This window comes from Coturnix japonica, chromosome 1, assembly GCF_054131305.1.
Source record: "Coturnix japonica strain WE chromosome 1, WE-NBRP24, whole genome shotgun sequence".
NCBI classification, from domain to species: Eukaryota; Metazoa; Chordata; class Aves; order Galliformes; family Phasianidae; genus Coturnix; species Coturnix japonica.
This window is the reverse complement of record NC_140663.1, coordinates 34912631-34934084: the sequence shown is the minus strand read 5'-3', so window position 1 is coordinate 34934084 and position 21454 is coordinate 34912631. Positions and strand designations below refer to the sequence as shown.

Sequence of the window (21454 nt, the reverse complement as noted above, 5' to 3'; positions counted from 1 at the left end):
GTAAAGTTGTTGCTGAACTCCACAGCCTGTTCTCACCATGGAAACAGTTGGCCTAAAATAATATTGAATCCTGGAACTAGAAGCAGTACTTCACTTTGTTTTTAGAAACATGAGTTTAGCTGAATTCAGAACATTACATTCTTCAGTTTGTCGCGTAGTTCCTGTGTTTTTGTTTGACATAAGATAGGGCTGTTAAGTGGTCCTGACTGCAAAAACACCAGACTGTGTTTTCAATAAATAATTCCACTTTAATGGCAAAGTAATAATTTAGACAGATACAGTGTGCACACCTGCAAAAAAATATACGCAAGCTGGTTTACAAGCTAGAGGAACAATAAACCAATAGAAAATACATCATCCAGTTAAGTCCGATGACACCAAATACTTATTATTAGGGCTTTACAAAGACTACAAAACTTTTCAGATGATTTATTTCACTGTTTCTGTCTATTTACACGATATGTTACATCAAAAATGTACAAAATATAAAATGTATACAGACAAATGTTTCACAAACGATTTCTGAGTTGTAAACTAGGTGGACTCGCTGAGATGTATTGCAGGAAGTTTCGTGTGTGTGGTATCGTGTGTTTGTGTGTTAAATATGGCAGGAAGAGATCTGCAAGCTTGCTCAGAGCACAGGTACAGGAAAGAGTAGCTTTCCTTTAGTTCTTCGATTCAGTCAGGATGTACATACCGACATTTTACAGACAGAAACAGATTCAGCTTCTGGGGCCATGATGTTGGTCTGGCTGAATCCGACATGCATAACATCAGTTGGAGTTTTATTAGGGCAATAGCACCGTGTAGGAACCTCTAGATTCAGTGATGCAGCTCAGTGCCATTTGAAAACTGCATTGATTTATCTTTGTTTTACAGCAAGTGACCACGGGGTGGCCACAGTTAATAGCACCAAATACACATCCTGAAGGTAACATCAATGGAGGTGTACAGGACACATCTACACAATGCCAAAGCCCTTAGGTACCTTCTGGTTTATGTGCACCTATTTGAACCGGATGCCTCTTGTGGTAAAAGAGCACTTCCGATTATTCTGAGCAGTTTTAATGCAATCTGGTTGTAGCCTGCCATGACATATGCACTTAAAGCATTTCCAGATGTTTAGTCCCCCAAAATGTATTGGTTTCATAGAGATATTGAAACATGCTCACCGTAGCATTGATAGCTCCTGCATAGTCATAACAACTGTAAGTACAGGACAAACACACCAGGTAAGAACAGCTTTTAAGGTTTGCATTCTGTGTTTGTTTGTAACATACTTCGAATCTCAGCAAGTGAAACATCTCTTAACACCAACAGAATAAAATACAATTTTTTGTTTGTTTGTTTGTTTTTATTTGATTTGTGCAAGGCTTTTTTTTTCTTCTTTTTTTTTCTTCTTTTTCTTTCTTTTTTTTTTTTCTTTTTTTTTTTTTTTTTTCTTCATATATTTACATTACCCACCCAATAGACTGTGCAAAACCAACCCACTTTTACAGTATAAACTCTTCCTCTTCCACAGTGGACATCACTGCTTCAGTGTTCTTCTATGCTGAATTTTTTCATGTACAACAATAGCAATCAAAACAACATGCTAAAACCAGAAAAAAAAAGGAAGAGAAAAATAAAAAAAGCAAACCAAAAACCAAAACCAAACCCATATATTTGTGCTCATGCTGCATCAAGTGCATCCAGCTCTGCTGGATAAAAATTCAAAATGTCTGTCCTCCAAAAACTCCATTCCATGGGATCAAATGGATTTGAGCCGATTTTCTCAGCATTTAGGTGGCAGTGGAAGTGGGTTTGGGTTCCTTGTGTATTTCTGAGGGTAGGCAGAGCAATCTATTCACAAGATAAAAATATTATATAGCAACTGTTCTTTCTCCTATCCATTTCTTTAAAAAATCATGATATACAGATATGAGGCTACTGTGTTAACTGACGCTTTCTCATTAGTAAATGAAGAAAAAAACAGTGTAAATTACCAATGGTTTAGGAATTAAACCAACTGTAAAACTGTTCTAGAAATCTGTTTTAAGGCAGTGAGACAGCACCATAAGAAATGTTCCTTCTTTCACTGAAAAGGCTCAAACAAATGAAGCCCTAAGAAGCCTTTAATCAGCGTTGGTTAATAATTGGTATAAAACTGTTGTTCAGGAGTGGGCAGGTGGTTAAAAAAGACCTTTGTGGTAAAAACAACTTTATAAAATCTGTGACTCGTATACTAAAAACTTGATGGAGCGCATCACCGTGACCATGGCAGTTAGAATTAAATTGGCACTTATCCAGCATATCACAGTCATGTCTTCTGGTGATTGCACAATACTGCTTGTGCTTACTGAGTTACGATCATCATCTTTGATTCATTTTGGAATGGGCAGTAGCGTTCAACACCAACACCACTGCAGTCCTGTGACCAGCACCACGTGGCACAACAGAGGTTAGAAGAGAATTAGAAGACCGCATTGTTCATGCAGCGCCTCAGGGTAAAGGAAAGAGAAAAAAACCCACAAAACCAACAAAAGAAGTTGCACTGTAAACTTGTACAGATAAACAAAGAGAGAGAGGCAGAGACAGAGAGAGAAAAAGAGAGGGAGAAAAAGGAAAGAAAAAATTCCAGTTTGGCTAACGTGTGCAATCTGCTTAGATGCCCTTGATCCAGGGCCCCTTCCAGTTGACAAATGGAGCCTTGCTTGGCTCCATAGGTATCAAAATGCCTTGAAATTAAACTAATTCAAGCTTTCCACTTCAATTTTTCTTCCTGACTTTGCAGTTAGGTCTCCTGCCTATATACAACACACCGTTCTCATTCTGGGACCTCGGCATGCTGCTTTAATACTGGCAGTGGTCTCGTGGAAGCAGATTTTACCATAATCCTCCACCAAGGGCTGTCCGCTTCAGAGAGTCGATTCAAGGGACGAATCCAAAATGTCATCATGGTGGCTGGTGCTATCGCTGTCACAGCTTTGTGCGCTCGAAAAGTTGGCTGCCTCTTGAAGCCTCATTAGCATATTCATCTGAAAGAAGAAAGAAATGTTTACATAATCTTGTCTCATTTAATGCTGCAGCAGCCGTGTTAAAATTTAATTAAGCTGCCTTGCTGAACGAGGTGTGCTGGTATCTAGCTGAGGGGACCGAACAAAAGGATTTCTGAAAGGGCAGGGAGTCAGCAGCTCCTCCTGGCACCCTTTTTGCTGCCTTCTGGTCTTTAAATAGCAATGTGAGTTTAAAGGTCCAGAGAGCCAGAAGGATATAATGAAGCTGCCTGATAGCTCTCTTTCATTCAAGGGTGAGAATGGCTGCAGCTGCACCACCAGCAGGGGAAGGAAGCCATATCACAGCCGGACATCTGGGCCCATATTTGGAGACAGTTGAGCTTCCAGATAATTTTTGGATGGCAAAGAAGTATCACACTGGAAAAGCAACTGCAAACAAAATCACGCTAACATAGCCACTCTGCAAGAGAGAGAATGGGAGGGAGTGGGGGGTGGTCTCAGGCCTGCTGCTTCCTAAAAGGGTCCCATTTGCTCCTGAGGGAATGGCCTAGCCATGGAGCAGCAAGAGAGCCTCCTTCCCAAAAGAGGGGAACCCCAAATAACTAATTACGGCATTGTTAGGACTTGAGGCCACCTGAAAATAAACACCAAAAAGCAGCAACAAGCTCTAGAGAATCACTTAGGTTCTTGATGCCTACCTATATAACTACCAGGATTTTATTTACTTCCACTAGCATACTTAGGGTTTCAAGTGATGCTGACATTGTTCCAGTGTTTGTTTTTTTTTAACAAATAAGTTGCCCATTGAAAGAAAACAGGTAATGAAAAAAACAGAGGCAAAGGCACATCTTTGTATACTCATGTTAAACTCTTTTTCTCTGTTTTCTGGGGAAAGTGTACAGTTCTGTGATTTCAACCCACACAATTTGCAAAGATTTATCCTGGAATTGAAGAGCATTTAATACTCTTAAATGCTACCAGGAAGCTTTTGCTGAAGGCTAAGAAGTATTTATGTGGAAGAATACTGGATACATGCAGTGAGTGTGTAATGCAGCCTTCCTATGAAACGTCCTGCTTGCAAAAGCAAAGTGTTGAGATATGATCGTGCTGCCCCTGTATAACTGTGTCTCCCCATGAGCTTCACCTTAAGCCACACATTCTCAAGTTTCATCTTTTGACAACTGGTCAGACAGAGGAAGCTGTAAACAACAAATGATCACAGTGTGCAGGGAGTATGAGTGATAGGATGCTGAAATCTGCCTACCCAAGTATTGTCACCTTAGTGGAATTAGAATCATAGAACCACCAAGTTTGGAAAAGACCCACAGGATCACCCAGTCCAACCACAGTTGATGCATGAGTGCTGGAAGCCTTGACAGTACACTCACTGAAAGACCAAATCATGGGGCCAAACAATCACTCCATATCATTTCCTCTGGAAGATGGGATCAGATGAGATGATTTCCTACACTTTCTTGGGATGCAAGGTCTGATTTGGGTACCAAATGCTTCCCCATACATTTCAAGGGGGCTGAGAAGTCATTGCTTTAGCACTGATAAGAGTTTAATGCATTTTCCCCTATGAAATTCCCTCCTTCCAAGAGCACCCTGTATTCCAGAGGCACGATTCTCTAAAACAGTATTGCAAATTCTGATTGACAGTCTACAGAAGAAGTGCTATATGGGAAGAGCAGTTCAATTATTCTTGCTCACTTGTTAGATTTTCCTTTTGTTTTCCTTATTTCTTAAAAACCTCAGCAGGCTTCATTTTAAGAACACACTTTGGAACAGGTACATAACACATTTTCTTTTACTGTATAACATATAATTTAACACGTGACATCAAATTATATACCAAAAACCATTTTTCCCTAGTATAAGTCTTACCAAGGGATCCCCCTCTGTATCAGTCTGTGGAACATGTTTCGAGGTTGTTCCTTCTTTTGCTGATGCATAACCTTCATAACCAACATCTTCTGGTCTCAACTGGAGTAATGATGGCCACTCATGCTGTAGAGATGCAGAGCTCCATGGATATGTGTCAGCTACCCACTTGGAGGGATCTTCCCAGGGTGCCCTCTTACCATACATCTATAGTGTGGATATAACACAGGTAAGTATCCAACAATTTTCATTACTGATTTTAATGGCAGACAAAAGTCATCAAACTAATCTAAACCATTCTAGTAAAAGGTCTGTTTTCAAACATGCTCAGCACCCAGATATGATAACACACTGAAAAGACTTTATCTCCATTAGCACTCCTTCAACACTTGGAGTGGATGAAAATTGAAAAGCACTTTGTAACTAATAATACTTGTAGACAATGGTAGAGCTACAAGCCTTTGGTACGAGAAATGAGACCTTTAGGTAACTTGCCTAAGATGTAAGGTGAAATTCTCCTTGATCTATCTAAAACATTCAAGTTAACTGGAGTTCGTTTGAAGGGAATTAGGAAGTGCCAGCATTGGTTGTTTTCTTCTCCTAGCAAAATGGGATGCAGAAGCAGACAGCTGTACAAACCTTGAGATCTTTCACAAGGTTAAGAGAAGAAATTCACAAAAGGTAAGTTTTTCCCACTCTAAAGCACAGAAAGGCTTATGAATCTGTAAGGCCAGAAGGAAGGAAAAATAAGAACACAATATGTTTAGAAGGTCCTCACTAAAATGCACCCTCTCTACACTGCTGTTCACAAAACATGAACTGAGGGACCCTTGGCTGCAGCTTTACAGTCTTCCTTTAGCTGTGACAGTGACAGTGACATGTGGGGCTTGGGCGCCCACCACCAGGGCTTTCCATGATCTCTCTCAGCTCAAACAGCTTCACACAATCAAAGAAAAAGCATAACACTGGCAGAGACATTTAATGGGCTGTGCTCCGAACATGATGCAAACAATGAAGGATTCTAGTGCTGAAGCCAGAGAGATGTGTTGTGCTTATCATTCTAACACCTGCTCCCAGGCACTTGCTGGATCCACAGTTTCAGGTTAGGCAGCCAAGTTCCTTGTACTGTGTACAGAGATACTCAGACTCCTTCTGCCCTACAGAGCCATGGCTGCTTAGAAGAGATTTGATTAAATAAGCCAAGAAGAAATGTTTCATGGGAAGGTAGCAAGCTGACTCCTATCTCCTGGCTGTAGGTAGCACTGCCTCTCATCTGAGATAAAGAGTGGCTAAACCCATTCTGGAAGCTGGGGCAAAGTTTGTAAACTGTGTGTCTGACAAGTGAGCTTACAAAGTACCAGGCTAGAAAGTCATTTTCTACCCTTCCCTGGTTCCAGGGACATCTAACTATATCATATAAAAGGTTTCTGTTTATTGTTAGTAATGCTGTTCTTTGGAAGGCATCCAAAGCATATAAAAAGTGGAATGGCTCATGAAACAACATATTTTCGTCTGTCTGCTGCCATCTTCTGCTCAAAATTGAAGTTTTTATTTAAGGAGGTGCCCTGTACACTTGGGAAAATATGAACACGATGAATATCACTGCGTTTTTATGGCTCATCTGAACAAGTGCTGTTAATCTCACTGTGGCTGTTCTATTGGAGGCCTGGCAATTTTTTGCACAGCATAAACATGCTGTAATTTCCAGAGAGATAAGCACTTTTAGGACTGTGTGAGATATTCAACAGGCAAGATGTGAAACCTCCATCTTGTCAGCATTCCACTATGTCAGTACAAGGAGATAAAGAACCTGCAGCTGCTTACATGGATCTCTGACTGTTCCATAACAACTCCCTCTGCATCATGAAGTAATTCCTTTCACTGTCATGTGTGGCAAAAAATAAACAAAAAGCCTTTTCACAATGAGCCTTGTCAGAGGGCACGGAGTTGCAGGGAGTAAAAGGAAAGGGGAGAAATACAAACAGAAAAAAAAAATGGGATTAATTTCAAGATTTAAGTTTGCTCCAAACCTGTGCTGTGGTTCCAAATCTTAACCTCCATGGGACAGCTTACAGTCCTTGACACTGCAAAACTATTTGTAGTCCTACTAAAATTACTATTAAACATTACTGGCTCAATATCAATAGATAGATTGAACACTGGAACTGATGTTAAAGCCTACATGCAGAGAAGACAGGATGGAGGGAACAATGAAGTACTCTGAACTGATAGTGCAGTTATCCACAATGATAATTACCGTCAGTAGAAAGCTCAAAATGAGAAAGAGATGTGGAAAGAACACAATTCAGGGAAATATAAGTGGCAGTGCAAGATACAAGGATGAAAAGGGACAGATCATGCTCAACATGGCCAAAGAGTAAATTATCTCAGAATTCTGTATGATGAAAATATCCTTGTTCACAAGCTTTCCTCCACGTGCCTGTACTTCTCTACATCTGTTGGAGAAGATCAGGCAGACTAAAGCTCTTTTCTCATACCAGTACAGGATCTACAGACTCTCACATCTGGAGGTAGACTGAGACGTGCTCAGGTTATGAGCAAGTCAAAAGGAGACAAACACTAATATCTATTATCTCATCAGAGACTTTTTCTTTTAAATTCAACAGTATTCACAATTGGATGCATTAGTTAAAAGTAACTTAGAGGAAGCCCATTAGCAATTGCTAGGAAGCAAATGACATACCTGAAGTCCTTCTCTCACTGCTTCCAGAAGATATGGCACCAAGGAGTAATTCCACAGGTCTGTGAACCACACTCTGGAGCCATCAACATCCATGGGACAAGGGAGGAAAAGGCGGGGACCTGAGAAGTCAAGTTGTACATTGAAAAAGTAGATCTCGTGAGCCCACTGAAAATAACCTTTATAGAATTAAAAAAGTAGCATTCAAGTGTAGAGAACAGGAATATAAGACTACAGTATAGGATCTACCAGTAACCTGTTATTAAAAATGAACTAGTGTCACTTTATCCAGTTCTAAGGTCGGATGAACACTTACCAGTTTTACTGCCAAACCAGTGCAGAAGGATGACTTGCTAACAAAGCTTTTCTACTATAAGACCTCATGTCCCACTAGTTTGCTAGTTTGCAGAACTGACAGTCCAACTGTTTTTATTGCTTTGATTATGCTGCAGTGTGATGGCCAGACTAAAATAAAGCTTAGCAAAGTTGATGTTGAGGTAATATTTTGTAAAGTTAATTTCTTAAGATTTACATTAAAGTCTTCAGCAACCAAAGCACAAACACCCGGAAATATATACTATCTTTTTATTTTCATTTCAGCCTTGCTGACAACACTAAGTAGGCAAATTCCTTACACTTATGTTGTATTTACTACTGACAGATGACAAGTTTTAAAAAGAAAATTCAACTTTCACAAACCTCTAAAACAGTCAACCTGTGTCTTTATTGCAAACCAGTTTGCTAAGACTCACCAATGGTTACATCTGAAGAGCTGTGTGTTTCAAGGAAGCTGTTGAGATGATGCCACGTTTTTGGGATCCAGTCAATGATTTTGATGAGCTCATTATTGCGTATGTTCTTTTCTATTTCAGTCTCAATCAGTTTCCTCCTCAGGTATCTTCCTAAGAAACCTTTAACAGGCTCTGTGTGATTAGCACACAGCACCCACCTGGGTAGAAAGGTTAAATGTCAAGTAGCAATGAATTGCAAAAAGATAACTTCCACTCAAACAGATAGATGACAATGTCATATGTTTCTAAATCTCATGAGCCAGCAAGTATAAAACTGCTCTCATAAAATGTATTATTGCTCACTGTTACAGGTCCCAGCAGGCATTCAAGATACTGCTGAAGACAAATGGAATGCAAGAATGTCATCATGTTCAGCACACTGCTAGAGATGCTGGAATGCATCTAATTTCTTTCAACATTCCCTAACAACGTACTGAGACCTCTCTGTACATAGGAGTCAGAGAAGCCCAAACACTTCGCTGTGATGAGACACAAGATCAGTGTTTTTTGAACAGTTAGTCAGAGGAGCATGGAGCTTGCAAGTTCTGTGCAAACACAGACATGGTAAAAACAAAGTGAAGTACCTGAAATTGTGATGCAGCTCCAGATTTGGTGAAGAGGAAACTCCCTGGTTCATAGTTCCAATAATATAGGGACTGGAAAGAGAAGTAGCATGTTTTGTTAAGGGATAATCTTTTCAGATATTCAGAGAATGTTCTTAATGTTATTTGTGCTAGGCTAATTTTGAAGAGTGTGGATGTGTTCTAATCTTAGATTTAAGACTTTTGTGCGGTATCCCCTTTTGTAATGCTTGTTCTTGTGTGATTTCCCTCTCTTCACATTAGTAGTTTACTACCACTCATCTATAATGAAGAATAAATAAGGCAACTCTGTTCATATGCCTCATTATTTTGTGGGAAGCGTAGAATTTGAATTTTAGAAGACAATGAATCCCATGAGTAAGACACAGTATTCAGCAACTTAATGAGGGGAAATCCCTATGATGGTGCTTTTACAGTAGAAATAGTCAATGCAACTGACCAATAGAAATCCCAGAAAACATTCTTCTTCTTGCTTGGCAATAAAGAGCATTCAGCTAACTTCACACTTCCTCCCTATTGTAACTTACAGATAAAAACTATCCACAGGTGCTTCTGCATGGCATGGTTCATGTATTCTCATACGTCCCAAATCCCCCTATTATAAAGCACATTTCTTATTCTTTCCCATAAGCTAACCTTGTGGTATTAATGATCTTATGTGATCTGTCAGGGCAAAAGAGATAAGACCCTAATTCAGTCAAGCATTTAAGTGTATTCTTAAACTCAGTCTCAATGCAATGCAAAGGATCATAAAGTAAAGTTGGTACGTAAGTACTCAGCTGAAGAGGGTCAAAATTATTTGAGCGTTTAAATTGAAGGTGCTGTGCAGAGGCTTTGCTGACAGCCTAAAGGGGTCTAAGTATTTACTGGAACATTTTATCTTGCAAAGTAACAAACAGCTTTTACTGTAATGTGAGTAAATGTGGTGTGAGAAAGGGGAGAAAAGAACTCCTACTTACCATTTATTATATTTACAATTGAGGAAACCATTGAAGATGTCACTTAGTGAACTGATATGGTGGAGGTTATCCAGAATTATGACCACAGGGAGGTCAGCACCGTTGTTGTCAGCACTGCATTGGTCAGCTAGGTTAGCGAGGTATTGTCGCAGATCCTTCATCAGAATTAACAAAAACCACAAAAGATTAGCCCAGTTAGACCACAGATGTAATTTCAGGGGAAATGAATTTTAGAAAAAGAGGCTGCTACAGAGTTTCACCACTGTGGACCGCTCAGCTGGATGAGCACATGCTTCTCAGACGGGACAACACTGAAGCCACGTGCTAGGAAGAACAAAGGCTCTAAACTTAAGGCAAATGACTGAAACAGACACATTCGTATTTGGTGGACACTGTTCTTAGAAACCTGCTGGCAAAATATGTCCAGTAGAAAACAGGTTGCAATAAAATATCCTATCCATTTTTATGAATACCACATATATATATATATTAAGCAATGAAACAAACCAAAATCCAAAAAACAATGAAACAAAATCCAAACAAATTGTCACACAAACTAAGCATACTGAACCACTTCCATTGAAATCTCCTTTATGATTTTCATTGAAAATCTGACCTTTTGGGGTTACTATATCACACCTCATAATAAAGTGTGAATCTTTTTTTTTTTTCCTGTCTGGCAGTCATTCAGTGCTGAAGTAAAAGCAAGCCTTCTATAATCAAAATATTTCATATTTTCCTTGATGCTTTATTGCCCTTGAGGTATACAGTTTTAAAGCTGCTTCCCTAGACGTAACTAATTGTGTCAGTGTTAGGACTGTTCAATATTATGGGCAAAGTTCCTATCGTCATTTCACTGCCTGGAATGAGGAAAGCAGAATCTTTTTTTTTTTAATTTTTTTTTTACTTCAAGAAAGATTTTTGTTTGACTTCATATGCTCAGGTGTCTCTGGGGAACATCATGGGTTTCTTCCAAGAAAAAGCACCATCTGTGTTGTTTGAGCACACATGGCATTTGACAATGATGTTTCTTCTGTTTTACTACAAACTCAAAAGCTCTATGCAAATCTTAATAGAAACAAAGGCAGAAGGGGGAAGGGGGAAGAAACCCACTAAATACACCAAGTAATTTACCAGCAATCCAAAAGCTTGCTCATTTGTGGGACAATTTCTATTATAAATGTATATGCAGTAGAGCATAAAAACATGAGCACATTCCCCGCCAAAGTAAAAGGCACCACAAATCTTCTGTATAAAGACAATGGAAAGCAATGTTTATACATTGGTTCTCTCACCCCTTTGAGATCTGTATGTTCTTCCTTCTTATATTATGTTAACATTCATTATGTTCTGTGCAAGTCAGAAAGCTCTGGACAAAACATTTCATTTTCTTTTCCCGGGGTACCAAGTTAGGAGTATACCCAATCTAGGATAGCAAGTGATTAGTATGATCTGGGGCTGCCACAATAGTCACATTAGAGGCTTGATAATTTGAGCCATGTAAATCACTCTGAATGTGAACATAATGTCACATTCAGGCAATTTTACTACAGTCAGTTTCCTGACCAGTGTACATAGGAAACCACGGCAGCATTCATATTTATAGCTGACTGCTGCACCCAAGACAGTGGTTCAAAATTCCCATTCTCAGATCTTCACTAACAACAAGATGCTACTGCCACTACACAGAAGAAAGCTAGACCAGCTGTTCTATAATGTTTCTGATGAAGGAATTACAGATACTTCAAGAATTGTCATGTGACTGTGCATATAGCCTTAAGATAGATTTCCTCAAACGAGGAAAAATTCTGACTTCCTTTGCAGTGCTTCAATGGTTTGTTTAGAATAGAAAGATCTGGTCTCTATTCTTAACTGGGATTGGAGAGTGAATCCTTGTAGAAAAAGATGCTAATTGAGCTACAATCAGTCTGCCAGCTAATAGGGTACACTCTTTATTCTCCCTACAAACCAGGCAATAAGTTATTATTTCATTAGTAACTTACCTTGCTTGACTTGTGATCTACATTAAAAGTTGCAATTGCATCTTCAGTTTTTTTCCTGCCAGATTTAGTTATAACATATTCAGCCAGCCTATTAGCTAAATAGGTTTTTCCTGTGCCGCTGGGTCCCGAAAGAATAATTCTGCGATGCTCCATCAGTAAATTAAAGTACCGCTGGGTAATTGGCTTAGGAATTAATGTGTCAAACACAAAACTGTCCAAACTGTTTTCTTCCACTCCTGGGAAAGAAAGAAAGAAAAGAAAAACGGCTTGTCTTCATCCACGCTGAGTTAAGTACAGCTTTGGACCAGCATCTGATGACACAGGTGCCACACTTCAAGCAAGGTGAGATAGTTCCTAAACCAAACACCTGCCAACGGGTACATTAATGAAGAAATGCTAATATCCTTATGCAGGGCCAAAACATAAAACAGTGGCAGTGGCAGTGTGACTAAATGGATGGGAGATAGCACATCAAAGTAAATGTGAAGAGAAGGCTCAGTGAGGCAAAGATGTGTGTTTCAGACACTACAGGCAACTGTGGTAAGACAAAAAAAGGTCAGTTTGACAGCTACAGGGGTTACCAGTTGTACATCCGTACATGGACAGTTCTGAAGGCCACTCTCCCCTCCAACTGCAAATCCCTACAGCTTTCAAACTGTTCAAATTTTTAGCTGAAGAATTCGGTAATACATGAATATTTTTCATCACGGTCTCTGGGTTTTTTCCCATTTGTTTGCTTGCTCTTCTTTGTCCACAATTCAGAAATTTACACTCTGTTGCTGTAATGTGGCAGTCAAACAGAGGAGAAAGAAATTCATAGGTTTACCTCAAGATGTCCCTATGTCAGGTATTGTACAACATCATACTGAGAGTTTATGTGATAAACGTATCCTTGCACTGGACACAAAATACAGAAAGGTCAGGTTTTAGGAAAGTAAAAGAAAGTATGGAGGAAAGTGTTGAAGAGCTGTACAGTGTCTGCAAAAATATTCTTTGGGTTTTACCTTTCAGGTTCACAGTGATGATGTTATTATCTCCAACCAGATATCCACAAGGCAGCAGTTCAGGCACTTCTAGGCTATGGGCTCTAATTACATCCCCTATACAATAGCTAGCAATGCAGTCAGAGCTTAAACCCAGGCTAGCAGCTGGATCCACTCGGAAAATGTATTCCTGAAATTATATAAAAATATAAGATAGAAAAGTGGATACAGTTATTGAATGAAAGCAGTATACCAAAGTATAGATGAATTCATTTGGAAAGGAGATTCTCACAGTCAAATTAAATAGAAACCACCGATTATCATTAAAAAAAGTACAGCAACATTAACAGTAAAGGTTGATGGTGGTGTTAGCTATATAATAAAAAAAATAATGACTTGATAAGACATACTAAAACACATAGTCTTTTTCTTAACTGAGAAGGAACACTGAATAAATATTTGAGTTATGTTTTAAGTTTCTTACCTTAAAGAGACGTCTGATTACACCATCTAAAACGTCCCATTTTGTTTTGCCGCTAACTCCAATTGATCCTATCAGATATGTATGTGATTTTTGATCCTGAAAAGACAGACTCTTTGTAAACTGGACTAAAACTGGTGGCAATTAATTGGTTATAAAGACTCATGATTTTCCCAGTAAAGAAAAGTAGTATTATTGGAATGCGTTTTTACAAGTTTGTTAATAGCGCATAGGTGATACTACTTTGGTACATATTTATACAGGAGGAAATACAGTATCTTATTCTTCTCTAAGCTTTCATCAGTAATTATAAAGAGCTGAATGTAGATGAAAGTTGCACTGTATTTGTAATTTTTCTGCAATACAGAATATGAAAAAACAACAACGTTATTCCAAATTGATTACGCAGCAGCATACTCATAGTTTCATTCTAAGGGGTATACAGCGTATATCTAATTTATAACTACTTTTAAATGGAGCTAGCAAGTCCCAGAATGTCTCACTACTAATTAAACTGAGAATTGGTAATGTCTGAGCCACAACAAAGGCAGGAGGAAGACATATGACTTTAGTCTATGGAGAGAGCCAAACTGAACACAGACAACAGGGAAAAAGGCTGTTGCCTTTTGGACATTTATTCAGTTTCTGGCTGAAAATACTGAAAAGAGCTTAGTAACTGTAATGGAGAATATATCAGAGTAACAATTTTGTGACTGTTGGGTAACAAACCTACCTTGGATCGACTGTAACCCTTATTTATAGTGACTAAAATTTTCACACTATGGCCCTCTTTGTGGAGTGCTCCATCTGTGACATCGTCCAACAAAATATCTGCAATAAAAGAAGGAAAGAGATCTGACAAATCACATCAGTTATGTTCACCTCATCACTTCAACACTTGCTCAAAGGTTTTTTTGATTAAAAACAAAGGTTGCCATCACAACAACTTGCAATCATTATAATCTCTATTTATTCCCATTTTTCCTTTTCTGTTGGAGATGAAAAAGATGATTACAATTTGTCAATTTTTGAAGCAATATTAGGAGCATTAATCATGTAGAAATGAGTTGGGAAACCAGAAAGAAAGACATTTTTGCATTATAATTTTGCCTTTTCTTTCCTCCTTGGAAGTTGTTCAAAACCATTCATCTACAAAGAGATGTTGTTTAAAATCTAAATTGAGTTTATGTCTTTGGGCACTCACTATGCCCTTTAGAATGCTGTCAGGAGAAAAACAACAAATCATTGCAATGATATGTTTGCTGCTCCATTAAAACAGCATTTTAATTTATTTTTCTTGATTAGTTTCTTACCTTCTGTACACATGGCATGCATAAAACAATTTTTCCCCCTCAATACAGGCTTTAAAAGAGAATCCATTAGAAAATAATTTTTCATTCCTCCAGAACACGTGACTGTATTTAGCCATTCCTCTAAAAAAAAGCTTTACTTTTCTTGGAGGTAAGAAGCAATTCTGATCTGCACCGTGCTTCTGTTTCTAGCTCCTTAAATTCCTTAAATGAGAATCTGGAAGGATTTGTTATTGTTTAGTGAAGGCTAAGTCTGAAGCTTTATTGCAATGAACAAAATGGCTGTTCTCCTCTAGAAGTTCTGTCGGAGACTTTAATGTTAGAAATTTAACTATCAAATTCAGAGAGATTATGAATTTGCATTTTCTTCAGTAATCCATTACCATAAATCCTGCTTATTGCCATTATTATGACTGAACAAATGCGCTGACTTCTGTCATAACTTGCACAAAGTCCAATTTCCTTCAAATTAAAGAAGGTGTCAGTGAGATTCAATCACAGAAGTACTCGCTTGATGCTAAAGGAAATAAAACTTACCAATATGACCTCAGTGAATGTACTGTAAATAAGTAGGTCCTCATGTAAAATATTTGACAGTTTACTCCAAGACCTTGAAAACTGAGGTCTAGAAAGCAGATTCCACTGGTTTGTCTACCTATTTATTTTTAATGGATCAGATGAAGTGCATTTTGCTGTCAGCTTGACAAAATCAAATCTCTGCATATTTTGTTCTAGGCAGCCAGTTCTGTCCACTAACACTGAATGTTTCACTTCACTTGTTTGGCATTTTGGCATATATGATAAACCTTAAGAGCTTTTATAATGTCACAGTTCATCTGAGGGCAATTTAGAATATCTCTGATCTTCTGAAATTTTTCAGTTTCTAAATGACCCGTAGGTAGCCTTTCAAATACAGTTTTCAGTAAGCCTTTAAGAACACAGCAACATTTTTTGGCTAGAAAAATAAAATTACATTTGTTTCTGAGAGGTCTTGCTCACAGACACAATAAGCTGAGAAGATGCACCCAATGAGCCTAATTCTAGGAGTGTGACAATTGCTGCCTCCTGCTAGGACCCTGCTAGAATACCTAGCTATGCTATGGTGGCCCCAGAAACTTTTTGGTAGGACTTCAGGATGCTTTTCATGAGACAGTGCAGAGAAAGTCCTGTACTGCTCCTTGTTTTCTGTTCCTCCCTCTCACCTATGTGGAAGATATGGCCATATTCTTGGGAAAAGGCTTTGGAGATTTCCAGCTGACATTGGTTTCCTAGAAAATGCCATGGCATTTGTAATGTGAGGAGCAAAAGCCCTCATTACCCATCTTAGCTTAGTTCCCAACAGGATTCATCCCTTCATATCTCAGGGACTTTAGCTCAATAGTGCCTCAGAAACCCCACAGAACTTGTGAGGAAGATGTCACATTTCATAGCTCTCTGGCACAGCAATAAAATGACACCCTCGATGATCAAAAAGGCTGGATTCATAATCAAATGAAATCCTCCACTCCTCATTAGGCACTCTTATTCCTTTGATTTCTTACAACCAAAATTACTTTGCATGCTACAAAAAAATCTTAAACCAATAAGAGAAAATTATATAAATCTTGTATTATGTTTTTTTTTTCCTATATCTAGATAAAGTGAGAGCCAAGAGTCAAAGTGCTAATAGCTGCTATAATAAAAGAGTTCCTAAAATTAACCTTTTGGAAAAAAAAAAAAAAAAAAAAAAAAAAAGAAAAAAAAATCTATTTATTTATTTATTTTTGTGTGCAAATGTGTGAACAGGGAAAATAGACAAACTTCTCCTGTTTTTCACAACACTTCACTGTATATCATGGTCCAGTTTGATTTCATACATACTAAAAGCTAGGATTGAAAAAAAAAATAAAAAAATTGGCTGGAACGTAGATAAAAGTATATTGATTTTCATATCGAATTGATGCTAACCAGAAGAAATATTTAAATATCCATGTAATTAATGACTGGCAAGATAATATGTCTGGCTGCCAACCCAAATTACAGTCAGGCAGTTTGGCCCATTCCCAGCTGTAGACTTGCCTAGACTCTTTCTACAGTTATTAGCCACATTTTTATTGCTTCCAGAGTCTGCATTATTCTTTCTGTGGAGTCTATGCTAATGAATGCTGCTTTGCTTCTGCTGTGCTTCTGATTCTAATGTTAGAGACAACACTTCTGTTTCTTGGCTACATTATCAAAACAATTGTAGAAGGCTTATTGTCATAAACTCTGTGGCATGGAAAATAATGAAATGTTAATGTTCAAGATGTACACCACAGTTCTGCTTGCTTTCTCTCATTCATAGAAGACAATGAGTACTTAATAAGGCCAGGCAGGATTTATCTCCTGTGATGAATGATGTTTTGGTCCAACATGGACTAGCTAGCTATATCACATAAAGGAAGTGTAAAGGATAAAGCTAACTGAGACCACCTTGCTCAAGATACAAATGTGATGTTAAGGAAGACGACTGAAGAGATCCGTAAATAAACAAGGAAAGCTGCATGTACTATGTTCATATTTGTCCCGTATGAACATGAGAATCTGTCCATACTGTTCTTTTTAGAAATGTCTGTCAACTTTATTCCTCATCTCCATTACTGAACGTCTATCTGATGTTCATATGAGTGATATGAGGCATTTTAATTTTCATGCATGCTTCTTAAGAAGTTGAAAACTAACAAATTATTATAAATTGATGAGTCATGCACGTGCTCATAATGTGATTACCTGATGTAACAGATTCAGTGATGTTTAAATTGTTCAGAGAAAGTCCTAGCGACTGCCGTGATGAAGAAGAGGATGTGCTACTTGACGACTCTGATGATGGCCGGGCAGGTTTTCCAGTATTTCCAGTCTCTGCCTTTAGACGATCATTTTCAGCTTTCAGGATCTCAATTTCATTCTGCATTCAAAAGAAATCAACATGAAAGCACAGGAGGTTATTCTTTTAGAAAACCACTGACAGTGCTCTTTCTGGTGCCTGCTGTTCACCTGGAGGAGATAAGTGGCTCAGCAGTTTCATTACAGCGTGTAGCACTGTATCAGAATTATAAACTCAATGAGTGAAAGGTAGATTGTCCTTACAACTGAAATGGCAGGAAGAATCCTACAACACTGTTCTAGCTTTTGCCTTAAGATACATCATAAACACCACATTCTCCAAGATTCTGTATTTCTTAGTTGATCTTCAAGTACAGTGGAAATTTCCTCAGCTTCTCTCAGTTTTAGAAGCTATTTTTAATTGTCAAGTATCTTAAGCAAGTTATTAGCAAAATCTTAGATTTATCAATGCTTCTAAAGTAATGAAAATTATTACTGTCATCGAAGGTAACATTTTCTTCACAGAGGAGAAACAAAATTAAAAACAAACAATTAGAAATTGATATTTTAACAATTTCATAATCTTCCTTGGTATCAGATAAGAGTTTTTGATCATTCAAACATGGAATTGGTCGTGCAACGTCCAGCAAACCCTCTCTGATAAAAATACACAGTGACAGATGAATCAGCACAACTAGGACACTTTCTTTTAACTATGTTCTCTGTGATGCTAAGTGATTACTAAATGTGCAATAATAAAATGAAAACAGCCTGACAACAGCTTGGTATCAGCTAGAGGTAGATTTCAGTCACATCAAAAAGCACAGCACAAAACAATGACTTATTCTCACAGACAGTTTTGCACATCAGATTTAATTCCAGATTCATTAACATTCTGCTAAGAGTCCTTTTATTTTATGGAGGCTGTTCAGCCACATTATACAATTAGATCATATAGAGTATCAGCACAATATGCAACTGCTACAAAATAAAAAGATCTTATTGGCAAAGGTAAGGAAAAAGTGAAATGGAAGTGTCAAAACAGAAAACTACTGACAGAAGGAAACAGATAAATGCACCATTTAGCCTTGGGTTTATGTCAGGAACTGTGGTGAAACAAGTCACGTAACTTCAATCTACTCCAGAAAGCTTCAGATTTTTGCGGTGCTTAGAATTCACATAGCATTCTTATATCTTCCTCACCAATCCTACACATCCCCTTCCCTAATCCCTAATCCCCACCCAATCTCCAATGTGACTGTCTGTCTGACTGGGAAAACTTGAGAAGAATTGGTGAGGACAAAGGGCAGCACCTGAAGTAGTTACCTCTGCCAAGTTTTGGTGAAATTAAAGCTTTGGAGCCATGAAACTACATTGAATCCCGCTCTTGCAGAGGTTCAACTTGTTTAGGCCATTATAACACAGCGTAAGATTGTGCCCTATCTGTGTGAATGTTGCGGATATTTCTGGACACTCAGATTGACTCTAGACAATTTTATGTGGGAGACAGAGATGAGTTCCACAGAGCTCCATGCCACATTGAAGAATGCATCCATTCTTTCTGCATCCTCTCAGCCACATGAAAGGAAATGTCTTCTGAAATACTAATATGTGTTCAGGAAATATTTGGAGCAGTATCACAAGTAATAATATAGTGATATATAATATAACTGAGTGATGCTGGGTACAATAATCTAGTTCAATTTTACATAGTTTGCTTCTGCAAGCCACGACTAGGTTAGAAATTAGACCTGGAGAGAATATATGCACATACTGCCCCATGGCTGAAGCATTTAAAGATCTATAGAAATCACTTCTTGATCTGCGTGTCTGTCATGCACCTTTCTTTCACCACATACAGGGTTTAGATAATGGATTTTCTCTTTTTCCACCACTCTTAGTCATTTTAACTGATGATATAAATGCTAGGGCTACTACCATTGTAAGATGAACACTTCTTATCCTTTGGAAGCACTGTCAACCTGGTAGCTTGTTGCATATCAACACTTACCTGAAACAAAGCAAAGGAAATGCACCAAGCATACTTTCAGTGTGCACCCGTCATCACTTCAGCTACTGCACTGACCTGCATGCGGTTCATGGCCTCCCGAATCTGATCCAGATGATGTGCAGAGCTCAGGGCTTCAAGACGGATGTCCGTTAATTTTAGCTCTTTCTCTCTCAGTTCACTCTTTAGCTGAAGAATAATTTCAGCCTCTGCCTCCGTGCACTCACAGATCCTACAAAGAAGCAGGTGACAGGCAGGAGATTAAAGGAAGATTCTCTCCCCAAAGCAACACCACTACTAAACATCAAAGTACAGAAAATGCTTGCTGCTGGTGAAACCCTATGAGTGAAGAGAAAATCTTATCAAAGAAACATGAAAAGGCTTAAACTGCAAATTAAAAAAGGAAAAAACCTCCTCCAGATGAAATGATCAGCTTGCTTTATACCTTTCTATTTTAGTTACATCACTATAGTGAAAAAATATAGTTGTTAAAAACTTCAGAAATCTCCTTTTCGCTGTGAATCACCTGTGCACCAAGCTTTAACTTGACTTTTCTGCATCTTTTCTTCAATATAAAGGTTATGATTTTTCTTAGTAGTAATAGTAAGAACTGAAGTACGCCGATCAAACTGTGTTACTGACACTGATTATCTTTAAGGCACAAGCAGTTTTCTTCTGTTTTGAACAGACATTGTCCTGTTATTCAGATTTTAATCCATATTGGTTTTAATTTATCCATTTGCCTATAGTTTTGGAAACCTGCAGTGTCTAAATTAAAAGGTGTTGTTCCTTATAAAGCTTATTTTCTCCCCTTTGAATACAGAATTAGAAGTAGTCACCATGTGATAACTTTTTGTATTAATTTTAAGGCAAGAAACCATTATATTATGAGAAAAGATAAAAACATGACCAGATGAGGCATTCAGCAACTCTTCAAGTCTCGTTTCAGATTATTTGGTATCTATGTGTTTATCAGACCCAGATCCATTACATAACAGAACCAGTACAAAATGGAACACTGAATTTTGGACCCACTGTTATACTATGCAATCTTTTCAGCCAGTTCACCAAACGTTATTCATTTCTTATTACTGACACTGTAAACAGTTAATATTTGCAGAACACTTTAAATATAAAACACATTTTATAATGATAAGTATTATTATTATTATTATTGTAATTATTACTACTAAGAATACAAACAGGGAACAGAGGTCAAATTTAAGGCCAAATGCATGCAAATGCATTTTGGTAGAGAAGATGCAGCACTTTTCAGGTCAGCAGCTGGGTACACAACTCCATGCCCCACACTCAGTTTTACCGGGATCTATGCTTGTAGACCACGTGACCATTTTGCCTTTTCTTTGGTGCCCAGCCTAGAGACGACCTGCACACACATGTATTGGACAGATGCAATTGGAAGAAAGTAAAGTCAACGTTTTAGAACAAGAGACTAAGATCAAGAAAAAGTGTAAAGAAACTATAAGAAAATGGAAGATGATGAAGTTCATTGGAAATAAAAAAAAAATATGGCAAACTGAAGAAGAAAAAGGAAGTACATTATTCCCAACATGAACAAATATTTTAAATGTGAACAAAATTTTTAAAAAAAGCAAATACTAGGATTTTTTTCTCCAGATATTATGACACAGTTCTTGGTTTGGAGTGCCCATACCTACACCAACAAACTGAGAGATGAAATTTTATTTAAATGCATATTTTAGCCCATACAATAACTTTGACAGCTGGGAAGTCACATAAATATTTTTTCACTGTTTTCTTTCGGGCCTTTTTTTCAGTACATTATAAGAAGGAGTAGAAAGAAAACACCTTGCCAAGCTTCTTCAAAGTAGATAAAAACTCAGCAGAAAGCCTGGCTATGGTACTAGAAAAAT

General features: G+C 37.9%; 1 protein-coding gene across 41 annotated transcripts in view; it reads right to left on the bottom strand.

Annotated features, from left to right (window-relative positions):
- Window positions 1-227: 227 nt before the first annotated feature.
- NAV3 (neuron navigator 3) overlaps window positions 228-21454 on the bottom strand; it is a 489648-nt gene continuing 468421 nt past the window's right edge. For all 41 annotated transcript variants that reach the window (XM_015857110.3, XM_085537405.1, XM_085537384.1 and 38 more), the window contains 12 exons: window positions 19638-19791; window positions 17459-17633; window positions 14134-14231; window positions 13404-13499; window positions 12941-13109; window positions 11937-12172; window positions 9934-10088; window positions 8957-9028; window positions 8334-8530; window positions 7585-7703; window positions 4884-5087; window positions 228-3017 (listed from right to left, as the gene is read on the bottom strand). In XM_015857110.3, the coding sequence (XP_015712596.2) occupies window positions 2898-3017; window positions 4884-5087; window positions 7585-7703; window positions 8334-8530; window positions 8957-9028; window positions 9934-10088; window positions 11937-12172; window positions 12941-13109; window positions 13404-13499; window positions 14134-14231; window positions 17459-17633; window positions 19638-19791 (1795 nt within the window). In that variant the 3' untranslated portion in view covers window positions 228-2897. The remainder of the gene's footprint in view (window positions 3018-4883; window positions 5088-7584; window positions 7704-8333; window positions 8531-8956; window positions 9029-9933; window positions 10089-11936; window positions 12173-12940; window positions 13110-13403; window positions 13500-14133; window positions 14232-17458; window positions 17634-19637; window positions 19792-21454) is intronic.